The 12,273-nt window shown below is 42.8% G+C and overlaps 1 protein-coding gene across 3 annotated transcripts in view; it reads left to right on the top strand.

The window, feature by feature from the left end:
- Positions 1-12,273, top strand: part of CPVL (carboxypeptidase vitellogenic like) — a 102,896-nt gene that overhangs the window by 22,176 nt on the left and 68,447 nt on the right. For all 3 annotated transcript variants that reach the window (XM_037509734.2, XM_037509739.2, XM_054692442.1), the window contains exons 4-6: positions 8,185-8,299; positions 9,267-9,325; positions 10,626-10,705. In XM_037509734.2, the coding sequence (XP_037365631.1) occupies positions 8,185-8,299; positions 9,267-9,325; positions 10,626-10,705 (254 nt within the window). The remainder of the gene's footprint in view (positions 1-8,184; positions 8,300-9,266; positions 9,326-10,625; positions 10,706-12,273) is intronic.

The following is a 12,273-nucleotide window of genomic DNA, read 5'->3' as shown; positions in this document are numbered from 1 at the left end:
CCTGTGCACCCACCCCCACCAATCACAGCCCACCTCTCCCTGGAAACCTACTTACCATGAATTGTTGTCCAGCATTGGGCCAAGCACCCCAGGGAACTCCTCAGCCACCTAGCAGGCTGCACAATACCTTTTTCGATGAGATCAGGAGCTTAACCTTAGAAAGAGCATTGGAATTTGTCCATCCATGGGCTAACTCCTTCAGCTTCTCCACACATTTATGGTTATTCCCTTGTGACAATGAAGCTTCTTTGCAGTAAAATTTCCCTGGGTAGGAAACCTACCCAGCATGATTATAGTGGGCCAGACTGAGGATATGGTTCATGGGGAGCAGACCCCTCAGACATTCCATGCCCACTCTTGTCCTCAGGGTGGATGTGACTGACCCAGCCCAGAGCAAACTGGAGTTGCAGCAGAGTAAGAGGTGAAAGTTTCCACGTTAAAAATTTATTTAAAAAATAGAAAAACTTACAAAGTGAAATTACTATGTGGTTTCTGTCTTTTGACTGGTGCTTAATTGATATTGCCCTCCATTTTACATCGTTCCTGTAGTGGCAGGAAGGGCCAGAGCAAGATCTCTATGAAGCTATGCAGACAGGTAAAGGAGAGTCCTGGAGCCCTCAGTAGCTTTTCAGGCTTTTGTTGGGATTTTACCACGGCAGGCAGGGGTGCTGGGGCAGGGCTCCCAGCCCCCAGCAAGTCTTCACTCTTTCTGGGCTTTGGAGTTCTCTCGTGGCCTCTGCTTCTCCTTTGCTGCTCTGCTGGTTCTGCTCTCTTCTCCTTGTTCCCTGCTAGTTCCATTCCACTCTCTCGCTTGTTCTTTTGCATAATGCCGCCTTTATAAGCCTCGTCTCAGCCCAGGTGACCCCACCTATGCATACCCACACCCTACTCCAGGTGCCCGCCATCAGACATGCATTCAGGACCGCAGTGATCCATCATCAATCATAGTGGCTGGAGGGCAGAAAAGCCTAATATTTACCCTACAATTCTCTACTGCCTGTAGACACCGAGGCAGGAAGTGTGGTCTGGTCTAAGGGATATGAATTGGAAAGGCATCAGGTACCAGGGAAGCCAGTGTTTCTGTCTCCGCTTTATGCTGTGTAGATCTCAGGGTGGTTCATCTGTGCCCCTTCTCCTCGCTCAGGAGATCAGCGTGCTTTGCCCCTCCAGGTACTTGGTAGAAGGTGTTTACCCCACAGTTTCCAAGTTTACCTATTCCCTTGGACCATGTAATTAGCAGATAGCTGACACTTCTCCTATTGGTCCAGATGTTCCTTCTTTGTCCAGTTAGTTCAGGCTGAAGATGCTGCATCATGTGACATAAACATGGCAAGTGGACCCCCTAAATGAACAGTCAGTTCTAGTGGATGTAGACTGGCCGGATCTTTTAAATCTGTTTGTGGCTACACACCCACTAGTAATACAACCAAGATTGGAGGTTACAGACTCTTATTTTCTTCAGACTTCCACTGTTCATTTCTCTTTGCTATTTACTTATATCATTAGGGAACTGAAAGAATAGATTGTAGGTGGAATAAAATAAAAAAAGAAATGATAAATTACAGATTATTCCACTCTTGGGCATATTTGAACCCTAAAGAGGCCTTTCTGTGGGTGAGTCCTTTGGGAGATGAAAGCCATTTTGTCAGCCATTTTTTTTCTTTGCATCTAGAAGGGAAAGTCAGATCTCTCACCACCACCCCACACTCTATTCCTTTTAAAGTACAACTTTTTGGCAGGAGGTGCAGAAAAGCCATAACCACTTCATGAAGGGATGAGAGCCAGGTGGAAAGGTTTGGGAGGAGAAAGATGGAGAGGATTCCAGTGGGGGGTAAACTGTCTCCAATTAATGAGACATCTCAAAGCTTGATGAGAGTCAGTGGGAGCTTGGAAGTGATATAGGAGGCCTTAATCAAAAAGTTTGAAAAAGTTAATTATACAGTGGCACAGTAGCAATACTCATAGTAAAGGAAGATTTAGTAAGAGGTCAACACCAACCACTTTAAATAAAACTCCTTGAAAAGCACATAAAGTCTTAAATTATTTGTATGTGTTGGGAGTGTGTGTATAGGATTAAAATGTTATTAGGTACTTAGTTAACAATTCTAGTCACAAAACCAATTGCTTTAAATAAAAAACTCTGCCTTGATTAACACTATTAGTGTGGCAGCTGAAGTATCAGCTGAACCAAGATCTGTGGGGCAAAATGGGGGTCCACTCAAACATGTACTTGGGGGAATTTCATGATATTTACTTGGGGAACTAATGACTTCAATTAAGATAAAACACATTACTTAAACCAAGCAAATGATCATCCTCTGCATATAGAGATGTGAAAAGAACCCGAATTAATTAACTAATTACACGTCTCATCTTCCACAGTACCATTGATTTGGAGCTATTGCTGGTTTAGCTGCTGTTTTCTCTTACAAAGGGTAATGATTTATATTGGGGTGGGAGGAAAGGGTGACAAGTGTATGTACCCAGCCCTGGGCATTGGCAGAAAATGTTGCCCTAGTATTTGTTGACATACCTGTGATTCCTTAGTCACTACTATAAGTCCTCTGTCTAAAATGCCACCATGGGATTTGGGAATACTAAGATCAACGAGTCATTAGTGCCAGCCCCTCTCCATTGTTTGAACTTACTGCTTCAGTGATATGCGTATGTGTAAGCTCAGAGTAGAAGTTTATCTCTACCACATAGGGCAGAGGAGGGATTGGGAGAATAGAACATGGGTGTGGTTTGATGGGGGAAGGGAGTGAAAAGGAAAACTCAGAGGATAAGACAATATTCTCTGGGGAAAGGGGCATCTATATGGGGAGCTATAGTGTGGGGGAGCTTAGTTCCATGAATTTTTCCTTAAGCGTTTCTTCTGTTCAATTTCCTATGCTTACTTCAAAGCAAACATAAAGGAAGAAGCTGGGTGTTTTAAGAATTTTTTAATGTACAGAATGCTAAACTAAATAAATGAGTTTCACTTACTTCAAATGGCATTCCTTTAAGGCATAGAGTAATTTTTTCACCATCATTGTTTTTTTTTGTTTTGTTTTGTTTTTTAGATTTGTTTTATTTATTTATTTATACAAGCACTGGGTACAGTCAGAAGCGCGGGAGGGTGAGAGAATTCACCAGAGCCAGAGCAGGGAGCAGAGCAGGCAGAAGGACCGAAGTACACTGCTGAGGGGAGCAGCGGGCGGCAGGAGAGGTCTGCGCTGCCATGTGGGACCCTCCTCCGGTGGCCGGGGAGCAGCCGGGGATCGAACCGGCGCTGCAGAAGCAGCGGGCAGCTTCGCATCCCAGCGCTCATCTGCTGCGCCACCAGGGATGCCCATCATTGTGATTAGATAACAGAATGCTCTGATTCACAATGTCTCAACATTGTGAAATTTCCTTTTATGGAGATTCTAAAAAGCAGAGTATTTTAGTAGATACATCTGTTCTGCTCCCCACTCTGTCTCTGGTGAATCCTCTCACACATGCACCCCCACCCCCCGCATCTCTGGCCTACACCCCAGCTCTTGTATGCATAAATAAAAATAAAAATAAATCTTAAAAAAAAAAAAAAAGCAGGATAACCTGCCAGGTTTAGGATTGTCCAAGTTCATAAAGTGGCCACTAGGGGTCACCAGAAGAATTGAAAGGACTTCTGAGGCAAAGCCAGTTTCTCTTTCTCCAACAAAGGGTCAGGTTTGTGGGATGCTTCTGTTGCCAGAGAGACATCTCACTTAAACATTTAGGATTGCTTTGTTCTTTCTTCAATATTTAGAATTTCTTTGTTCCCTTTTGGTCATTGGTTCTGATTGCTCTGACATATATATCATTAATATTTTATTTTCTTTTAAATTAAATATATAAATGCTTATTGGTAAAGGATTATTCAAGTTTCAGGCCTCAGCTCAAATATTATTCCATCACCTGAGGCCTTTTTTGGGTATTCAACCTAATGTCCCTCCATTATTCTCTCATATCATGACATTTATTTAATTACTTATACTTGTCTTCCTACTTTACCAGAAAAATAATCAGGTCTGTTAGTGCTTAGATGTGCCAGACACTGTTCTAAGACCTATACATCTGTGAACTCTTTAATCTGCCAACAGCTTTATGAAGTAGACACTATTATTATCTTTATTTTTAATCAGAGGACATGGAGACACAGAGAAGTTAAGTAACTCACCCACGACACACAGTTATAATATAGAATAAGTGACATTAAAAATCTAATAATCTGGCTCTAAAATCCATGCTCTTTACCATTAAGCCTCCTGCTTATCCACGGGTGGGAGCTAGTCTACATTCTCAGCCCTAGAACAGTGCTTTTGATTAGTTGGTATTTTATGTCTAATTAATTGATTGTGGTAAATTCAGAGCATCATATTCTTCAGCCAGACAGTGATATATATTGATATGTACAATAGGCTGTTAAATGCATACAGCAAATATAGAGTATTGTATATAGCATGATTCTGTTGGGGGCAGGTTAAGCATGTATATTGTATATATATAAAATCTACAATTAGCATATATTTTATACGTCTATAACACACACACACACACAAACTTGACCATTACTAAGGACTAGAATTGGTGGGACAAGGATGACATTTTTATACCTTTACTGAATGAAATATAGTTGAGAATAAGCACTTTTTTGTGATAGAAAAAGTTTTAAGGAAAAAAATTAAACTTTTGGCAAAAATAGTCACCCTAATTCCCTCATTTCACAAACTCTTAATCATAGCTTCAAAATAATAAATATTTTTAAAGGGTTGAATTTTGTGATACTGTAAATAAGCAAAAGCTGTTATTACTACATTATTTGATCTGAAGTTTTGCGATGTGGTTTTATTTAGGATGCCTTCATGAGAGAGAGGTAGAAGGGCTATATTCTTATAGTTGAGTGCAAAATGCCTCACCCTAGGAATTATCACATAATAATTTCATGCTATTATTATTGACATCATTATTATTATAGATCATGACATTTGGTGTTATATGACAAAAGTCTGCAGGCTGTGATACAGCTAATTATTGGTTTGTTTGTTTTTTTCATCAAAAATGTAAACCCTTATTTTCCAACATCTGACTTTTGCATTTCATTCCAGATAAGGGCAGTGCTAGTTCACAGGCTGGTTGGCTTATCAAAGTAGAAAGATTTGTGTGTGTGGTTTTCTTTAAAAGCGGACCTCTTCAAGGGTTGTTGAATCTTATTCACCTCCTTCAGGAAAGTAAATTTGAGGAGCAAGGTCAGCTGAGGTTAGAGGTGTGTATGCAGATCTCTTATTATTTAAGCATTCCAAGAATGCAGTGTCCTGTGCTTCACAGTTGCATAATAAAGATGTTTGGCACTGAGGTGTTTGACTTCACTTTGTAGTGTGGCCTCTCAGGGTCAGGCTATTTTTCTGAGAGCCCTGAGGTCCCATCTTTGTGCCAGGTCACAGGAAAGGACATAAAAAGCCAGGGGAGGATAGGGTGGAGACCAGAGGAGCTAGGACATCTCTCAGCGCCCACTGTCTCCATTGCCCTCAGATTCTCAGTCCTGTCTGCACTTTGGAACCATGCGGGGTCTGCCTTGTACCCAGGCCAGCTGAATTGGGATTTCTGAGACTTGGACCTGGGCAGTTTTGTTTTGTTTTTTGTTTTGTTTTGTTTTGTTTTTTAATTCTCCGTGTTATATTAACGTGTGGCTCAGGAAAAGAATCACTAACACATGTGTGGTTAGCACTAGCACAGTGTGGCCTCTGGAAGCTCACGTGCATATCAGGAAGGAAGTGGGGCTGGGTGTGCACTGAGTAGGTGCACTCACGGTATCGCACATTCCTGGGAAGGCTGAACCGCATCCATCCAAATTCCATGGTTTTTCCACTCTAATGTGCCTCTACTGCTGAATGACACAAGTGGAAGGTGGTCCTGGTGAGTGGCATTGAATAGCAAGTAAGAGGATCTGAAGGGAGATAAAAATCACATATTCAAACAAAACACACACGGTTGGGGCCAGACAGGTTAGGGCAGGGCTGTTGCATTTCTTCAGCACAGCAGAGTTTATAATATCATTTCATGATACATTTTCTCATCCAGGCCTGCAGGCAAGCTGCAAGACTGATGAGGAAACAGGGTGGGAAGAACAGGAGGGCTGGGATCACACGCTATCATGGGATCGTGTAGACTCAGAACCTGTCTGGCTCCTGGTTCCAGGCCTCACTCTGCTTCCCTTCAGTGCTTTTAATGGCTGTCTGACTTTAAATTTTCCTGCTTCAACTTATAAGACAAGTTTCTTTGTTCCCTTGAAATCTCTATCGACATTTGCAACACTTGAGGCAAGGGAACTAACAAGTGAGAAACTGCCCAGGGAAAATGTCAGCCAAAGGAGCAAAGAAAAGTATGAGATGTCTATAGTAAAGCCATCTAGAAATTCTGAGTTTGTATCTACTATAGCGATAGCTGACATTGGCAGAACACATCCAACTACAGACGGGTATGGGTAGAAGAGAGATGTCACTCACTAGGCTTTATGAAAATTAATTAATGAAAGTAATCATTTATACTTATTGTGTGGTTGTCACCCATCAGGCATAGTTCCAAGGGCTTTACAAATACTGTTTCCCTCCATGCTGGATAGTGGGACCCAGAGGTAGCCCCTCACAGGGAGATTCTTCTCCAGTTCTTTGTTGTTCATACCACTTTCTCCCATTCAGCACAGGCCCGTGAGCCATTCCATAGCTGCTTTGACTTAGACTCCTGGTGACAGGAGAAGAGATGCCCTCTATCCCCTCTGTCCTATGCTCAGAAACCCAGTGTAATCAGCTCAAGTTCTTAACTGTGATCTCCCAGGTCACCTGCTCTCAGAGTCTTGCTTTCTGTGCACGGTCATCACATCACCCAGGTAGATGGGGCTGGTCCCCTAAGACCTTCTCACGAAACACTCCTTTTTCTCTGCATGACTAGGCTAAGTGAGAGGTTGCAGAAGTGCACTCTGGGCTCAGCAATAGGATCCGGGCTGGCCGAGCCTGGCTGGCTGCACAGCAAATGAGCCATGACATCAAATGAGGGCTCTCTGTCACCCGTCCTTGGAGCCTTGCAGCGGCCAAGTGCAGCTTCTCTCGGGTTGCTTTGGCACTTTCATTTACAGACCAGGCGACCTCCACGGTGCTTTAACACCAGTTCTTATCTGTTGCAAGGCCTTTTCCTCCTGGCTCCCTCCATCTGCAGTCTCGTTCCTTCGCTCTTCTAGTGGCTGGATCCTTCTCAGCCTTTAGGTGTCAGTTCTATGCTCAGGATCTCACAGAATCCTTCCCTGATCACAGTGTTTAAAGATAGTGTCTTTCTTTGACACTTAATGTCACCCTTACTTCCTTTTCACAATCACTGTATTTATTTCTTTGCTTGCTCACTCAGTGTCTGTATTCCTTATGAAAAGGTAAGCGCCAAAGAGTTTTCTTTCTCATTCACTGCTCTACTGTGTAGAGCTACTACTCCCAGCCTGGTGCCCAGCCCATATGACTTGGTCAATGAATGTGTGTTGGACACAGGACAGAAAGGCCTCTCTGTCACTGAGGGTGGTGGTGGTGACACTTGCCAGTAGCCAATGGCCTTTTCTTATTTATGTCTCCCACATCTCCTAAATAAATTTGCTGTTTTGCATGGGCTAAATTACTCCAGGCCTGTTTGCTGCCTCTGCTTCCCCATGTCAAGTGAAATTGCTATTTCCCTGTGACCACCTTCTTAGTGAATAAAAGGAGAAAGGTAGTTTGGGCTTTCAGTGAAGGTAGCAAACTATTGCTGAGATGAACAGACATTTTGCTAGACTTCTGTTAAGAACATACTGGTTTTATGGAATAATTAAAGCAATTTAAAAAATTAAAATCATGCCGTGGGCAGCATGCTCAGTATTTAGGGGTGTATGGAGGCAAAATATCTATGTTCATTGGGTTTTTATGGTTATTGTTAAGAAACGACTTGTCGCACAAGAGAGACACCAGCCTTTGAGGCAAATACTAATTCAAAACTACAAGAGATGACCAGTCCTTTGCTCATAGTGGAGGTGATTTGGGGTCTGGGAAGACTATGGGATTTCATCAAGGTGGAGAGAGAGCATTTATTTCACAGGTAACAGGTAAGCTTGCTTGGGCAGATTCTGCAGCATAAAGCTATGTGTGAACTCTGGCCTCTCTGCTCCCTTAGGTACAGCCAATGGACGCTCCAGTGGTTCTCTGGCTGCAGGGTGGGCCAGGAGGTTCATCTTTGTTTGGACTCTTTGTGGAACACGGACCTTATGTGGTCACAAGTAACCTGACCTGTAAGTATTACTTGGCCTCTATCTTCCTGTGGGGAATTCTTCATCTGAACCTTATATCTCTCTGCTCCAGAAACCATTTAGGGTATACACTGAACCAGTAGGAATATCTTAACAATTCCAGATTATAAAAACATAGCTTTCTGGCAAAGTCTATCCAAGAAGGAGGAGCCACCGGCATGAATGTCCGGACAGGCTGCTTTCTTCTTGAAATTTGGGTGAAAGGTTTTAAGCTATTTTCTTGAAGTCTGCTGCTGACTCAAGCAATCTCAGCTTATGAAAACAGTTGGTATTTATTACTATCTGGAAGAGGTCTCTTGCGTGGGATTAATGGCTAGGATTGTATCCCTAGTTATTCACACAGACTGAACACTGATTCAGTCTCAGAAATGATTGAATATCTTGGAGGTAAGAAACTGTGGGTGGAGTTGGGGTGAAGGAAGAAATGGAGAGGGAGCCACATCTGGCCAGAACCCAGATTTCCCACCATCTCATTTTTTTGGAGGCAGGGGATTGTTTACTTTCCCTGGGTTAGAATTTAGACAGTAAATGAGTTTGTGACTCAGAGTAAAAGTTTGTATGCCAATTCTGCTGAAGTTGTTGTTCTCTTCAGCGATGGATGGGAGGAAGAGGACTCAAGGGATTGGAAGTTGAAGATGATTCATTGGGTTAGACAGATGGGTTATTGCAGCGGTGGTTAATGAGTGTTTCTACATGAACCAGTTGCACAGGGTTTTGTTTCCAAAGTTCATCTTAGTTGGAGAAACTTCTGAGTCCAGGCAAAGTAAAGGAGAGGGGAGGAGAGAGGCAGGCGCTTGTGTCCGTGTCCTCCGTGTATGAAGCACATCAGAGGGACACCAAGAGCTGATTGACCTGAGAGGACAGGGGAATGCGTTCCTGACCTGAGCGAGGACTTAGAGGGGATATCTTGTCACCCACCCAGCCTTAAACCTCTTCTCTGCTTTAATAGTGCATGCCAGAGACTTCCCGTGGACCACCACATTGTCCATGCTTTACATTGACAATCCAGTGAGTATCTGGTGGCCTGGTAAAACACCCGTGTTGTCTTTTGTCTTGTTTTTAGTGTACTTAAAAGAAAAGAGTTTTAGTTGTTTTACTTTTAAAATAGAATTTTATCCATGAAGAAAACGTTTTGAGATTCGTTTTTCTAACATGTGTCATGATTAACACCCTTTGGGAAACTTGCTTGCTCGCCTCCTCCTTTCCTCATTTTGAATTTTATGAAATGTCCTGTGGACTCAATCCCCGGATAAGGGATTAGTTTCTTTTTCCTGGTGATACGGATTCCCCATGTTGTGGGCCAGCTTAGAGTATCTGAAGGCCCACGATTTCAAATAGAGTCCCACATTTAAAAAAGGTCAAAACTGGTCTCTTTCACTTATCAGAGTGAGCAGAATGCCTCATCTCAGAACAAGAAGTTGAATCTTCTTGGGAAATTTTTCTGAAATTGAGTCCAATAAACTGCAAAGTAGGGGAGTGACATTGGGGTCAGCTCCTGCTGGCACAGAGTATCTTTGCCCCCAATTAATTTCTCTCACTTCCCTTATGGTTTCAAGAGAAAATAGATAAATAGGAAGGGAAAACGTTCCAGCACTTATGTTTCCCACTTCCCTGCCGTATTTTGTCACCGATCCTCTTTCAGAATCTGTCATTGCTTATTTAAATACTTGTTGATTTAAATGTCCTATTCCCTTTGGGGTATGGGGAAAAATCAAAAACAATCATATTCCTACCTAGGGAGGGGTGTACCCCTTAAACAAATTATTGCACCAAATAAGCAATATTTTTTTTTGAGTTACCGCTCAGTTGAATATGAACTGCTGGGTGTAGGGAAATATTAGTTTAAAGTGATTTAATTGTTCTAAAATTCCTTTGCTACTGAAGAGGAATGGGTTTCTCATAAGTGAAGAAATGGAAACACACAATTATCTTATACCTCCAGCCTAGAGCACTCCCTCTTGATGGCAACGAGAAGACAACTTTAGGTCTTTGATGCTGTGGCGGGTGGGGAAGGTGAATCCTCCCACCTCAGTCTACATGTGGTAGAGGTCCACTTCGGGATCAGGACAGCTCCCCCACCGACCTGAGGGCCAAGTTTTGTGCTGATGTTTTATTTGATCTTGGCTTGCAGAGGGGAAATAGCATCTTCCTGTGAGGATGGTTGGGGGCACATGGATAAGGGAGAAACTGAGGCCAGAGGCCTGGCCTTTGGAATAAGGTTGATTTCCTTTGAGTGTGCGATCTCTCTGCAAGGCTCCAGGACACGCACTTCTCTATGTTTACACCTGCTTATTTATTTCACCTTTAGGTGGGCACAGGATTCAGCTTTACTGATGAACCTCAGGGATATGCAACCAATGAGGATGACGTGGCACGTGACTTATACAGGTAACCCGCCCTGGCTCTCTCTGCAGACCAAGCATTTTTTTTTGATGGGAAAATCCTTCTAGTAGTAGAGGGATTTTTAACTGGTCCTCATAATCCAATTCCTGTAGATAGTTTTTTAAAAAGTCCACATGAGGCATATGCACACACACACACACACACACACACAGTTTTCCACCTTGTTACATTCATTGGTAATAATGAAAGTGACCAGCAGAGAGAGAAAGTGCCACGAGGAACTGAAATCTTTAAGGTCTATTGAGATTTTATAAAAATATCTCCTGAGAAACAATAGACACAGAGAATTATCATCCAACCAGAGATTATTTTCAAATATCTCAGCCAGATGCCCGAGAGGTTTCTGCTTGCTTTCCAATATTGCATTTAACTTTGCCAGAAAACAACATCTTTTCAGATGTTTGTTTGTTTTCTTTCCCAGAATTCTGTCTTTTGTGACCTTCAGATGCAATTTTTCACTCTCTTGTTTTCTTCATGACTTTTCCAGGCTGAAAGCTCAGCTTGTTAGCTAGTGCCTTCTCTTTTCCCTTCACCTTACAAAATTATTCTTTTACTAAAAAAAAAAAAAAGACGGAAATTGTCAAGTCATAAGCCTGATCAAACAGCATACGTATAATTTCTCCCTTTCTTTGTTTGACTCACACTCATTATAGCTATTTTTAGCACTCTTTTTTTAAAGTAAGTGATCTTTCTTATTTGGTGACATTCTCCCAGCCTGTGAGTTATGACTGGAGATCAAGTCCTGAATTCTTTCTGATCTCGAGAGCACCACTTGATGTATTATAAGAATTTACTAAAGAAATCTTAGTGGCCTGAAAGAGTTAACTACCTCCTCTCCCTCTCTCTGTGCCACCCCCCTTCCACCAAACACTCCTGCAAATTACTTGGTGAGCAAACCCAACCAATCCCCAAAGTGAGAGAGAATCTAATAGGAGTCAGAGTTTTTTGATCTGACAAAAGCTTTCCGTTTTATTCTTTTTTCTCCCCAGGGCAGATGGCTGGGGGAGAGAGGAAAGAGGCATTTCCTGGTCTTTCTCCCAGAGACGTTTCTCTCTCTGCTGACCCAGAAAAAAATATGGCTGTTGACTTCTCCACTTGCATTTGCCACATGTCCCATTATTTTAACACTTCCTTACAGTTTCCAGGGGGCGATGCCTGGGACCCCATAATTCTCCTTCCAGGCACAATGGACCTTGTGAGCACATCAGCCAGTTCCTTACGAGGGTCCTTCTCCAGGGTCCGTGGCCCCCACACTTCCCGCTCGCCTCCACAGGCATATTCAGAGATGGCTGACCTTGCAAACTTACTCAAGGACAGTATCTTTCTCATATAGTCCGAACTCTTTGCTCTTGTTCTTGGGATGGGAAACTCACTGCTCCCCCTGCCCCCTCCTCTGCCATTGTCTTTTGGCATAAATCCAAGCAAGCTCAGTTGTTTAACTAGCAAACACCCTGAGGGCTCAGGTTCTGTATTAAAAGCCCCAACCCCTCTAAACCAGAGCATTGCCTTCCCTCTGTCTCCTGTCCCCTCCTCCAAAGATGGTCACAGCTTCC

This window comes from Talpa occidentalis, unplaced genomic scaffold, assembly GCF_014898055.3.
Source record: "Talpa occidentalis isolate TD23 unplaced genomic scaffold, MPIMG_talOcc4v2.1, whole genome shotgun sequence".
Classification (NCBI taxonomy): Eukaryota; Metazoa; Chordata; class Mammalia; order Eulipotyphla; family Talpidae; genus Talpa; species Talpa occidentalis.
Note: the sequence above shows the minus strand (reverse complement) of the source record. Positions and strands in the feature narration are given on the sequence as shown.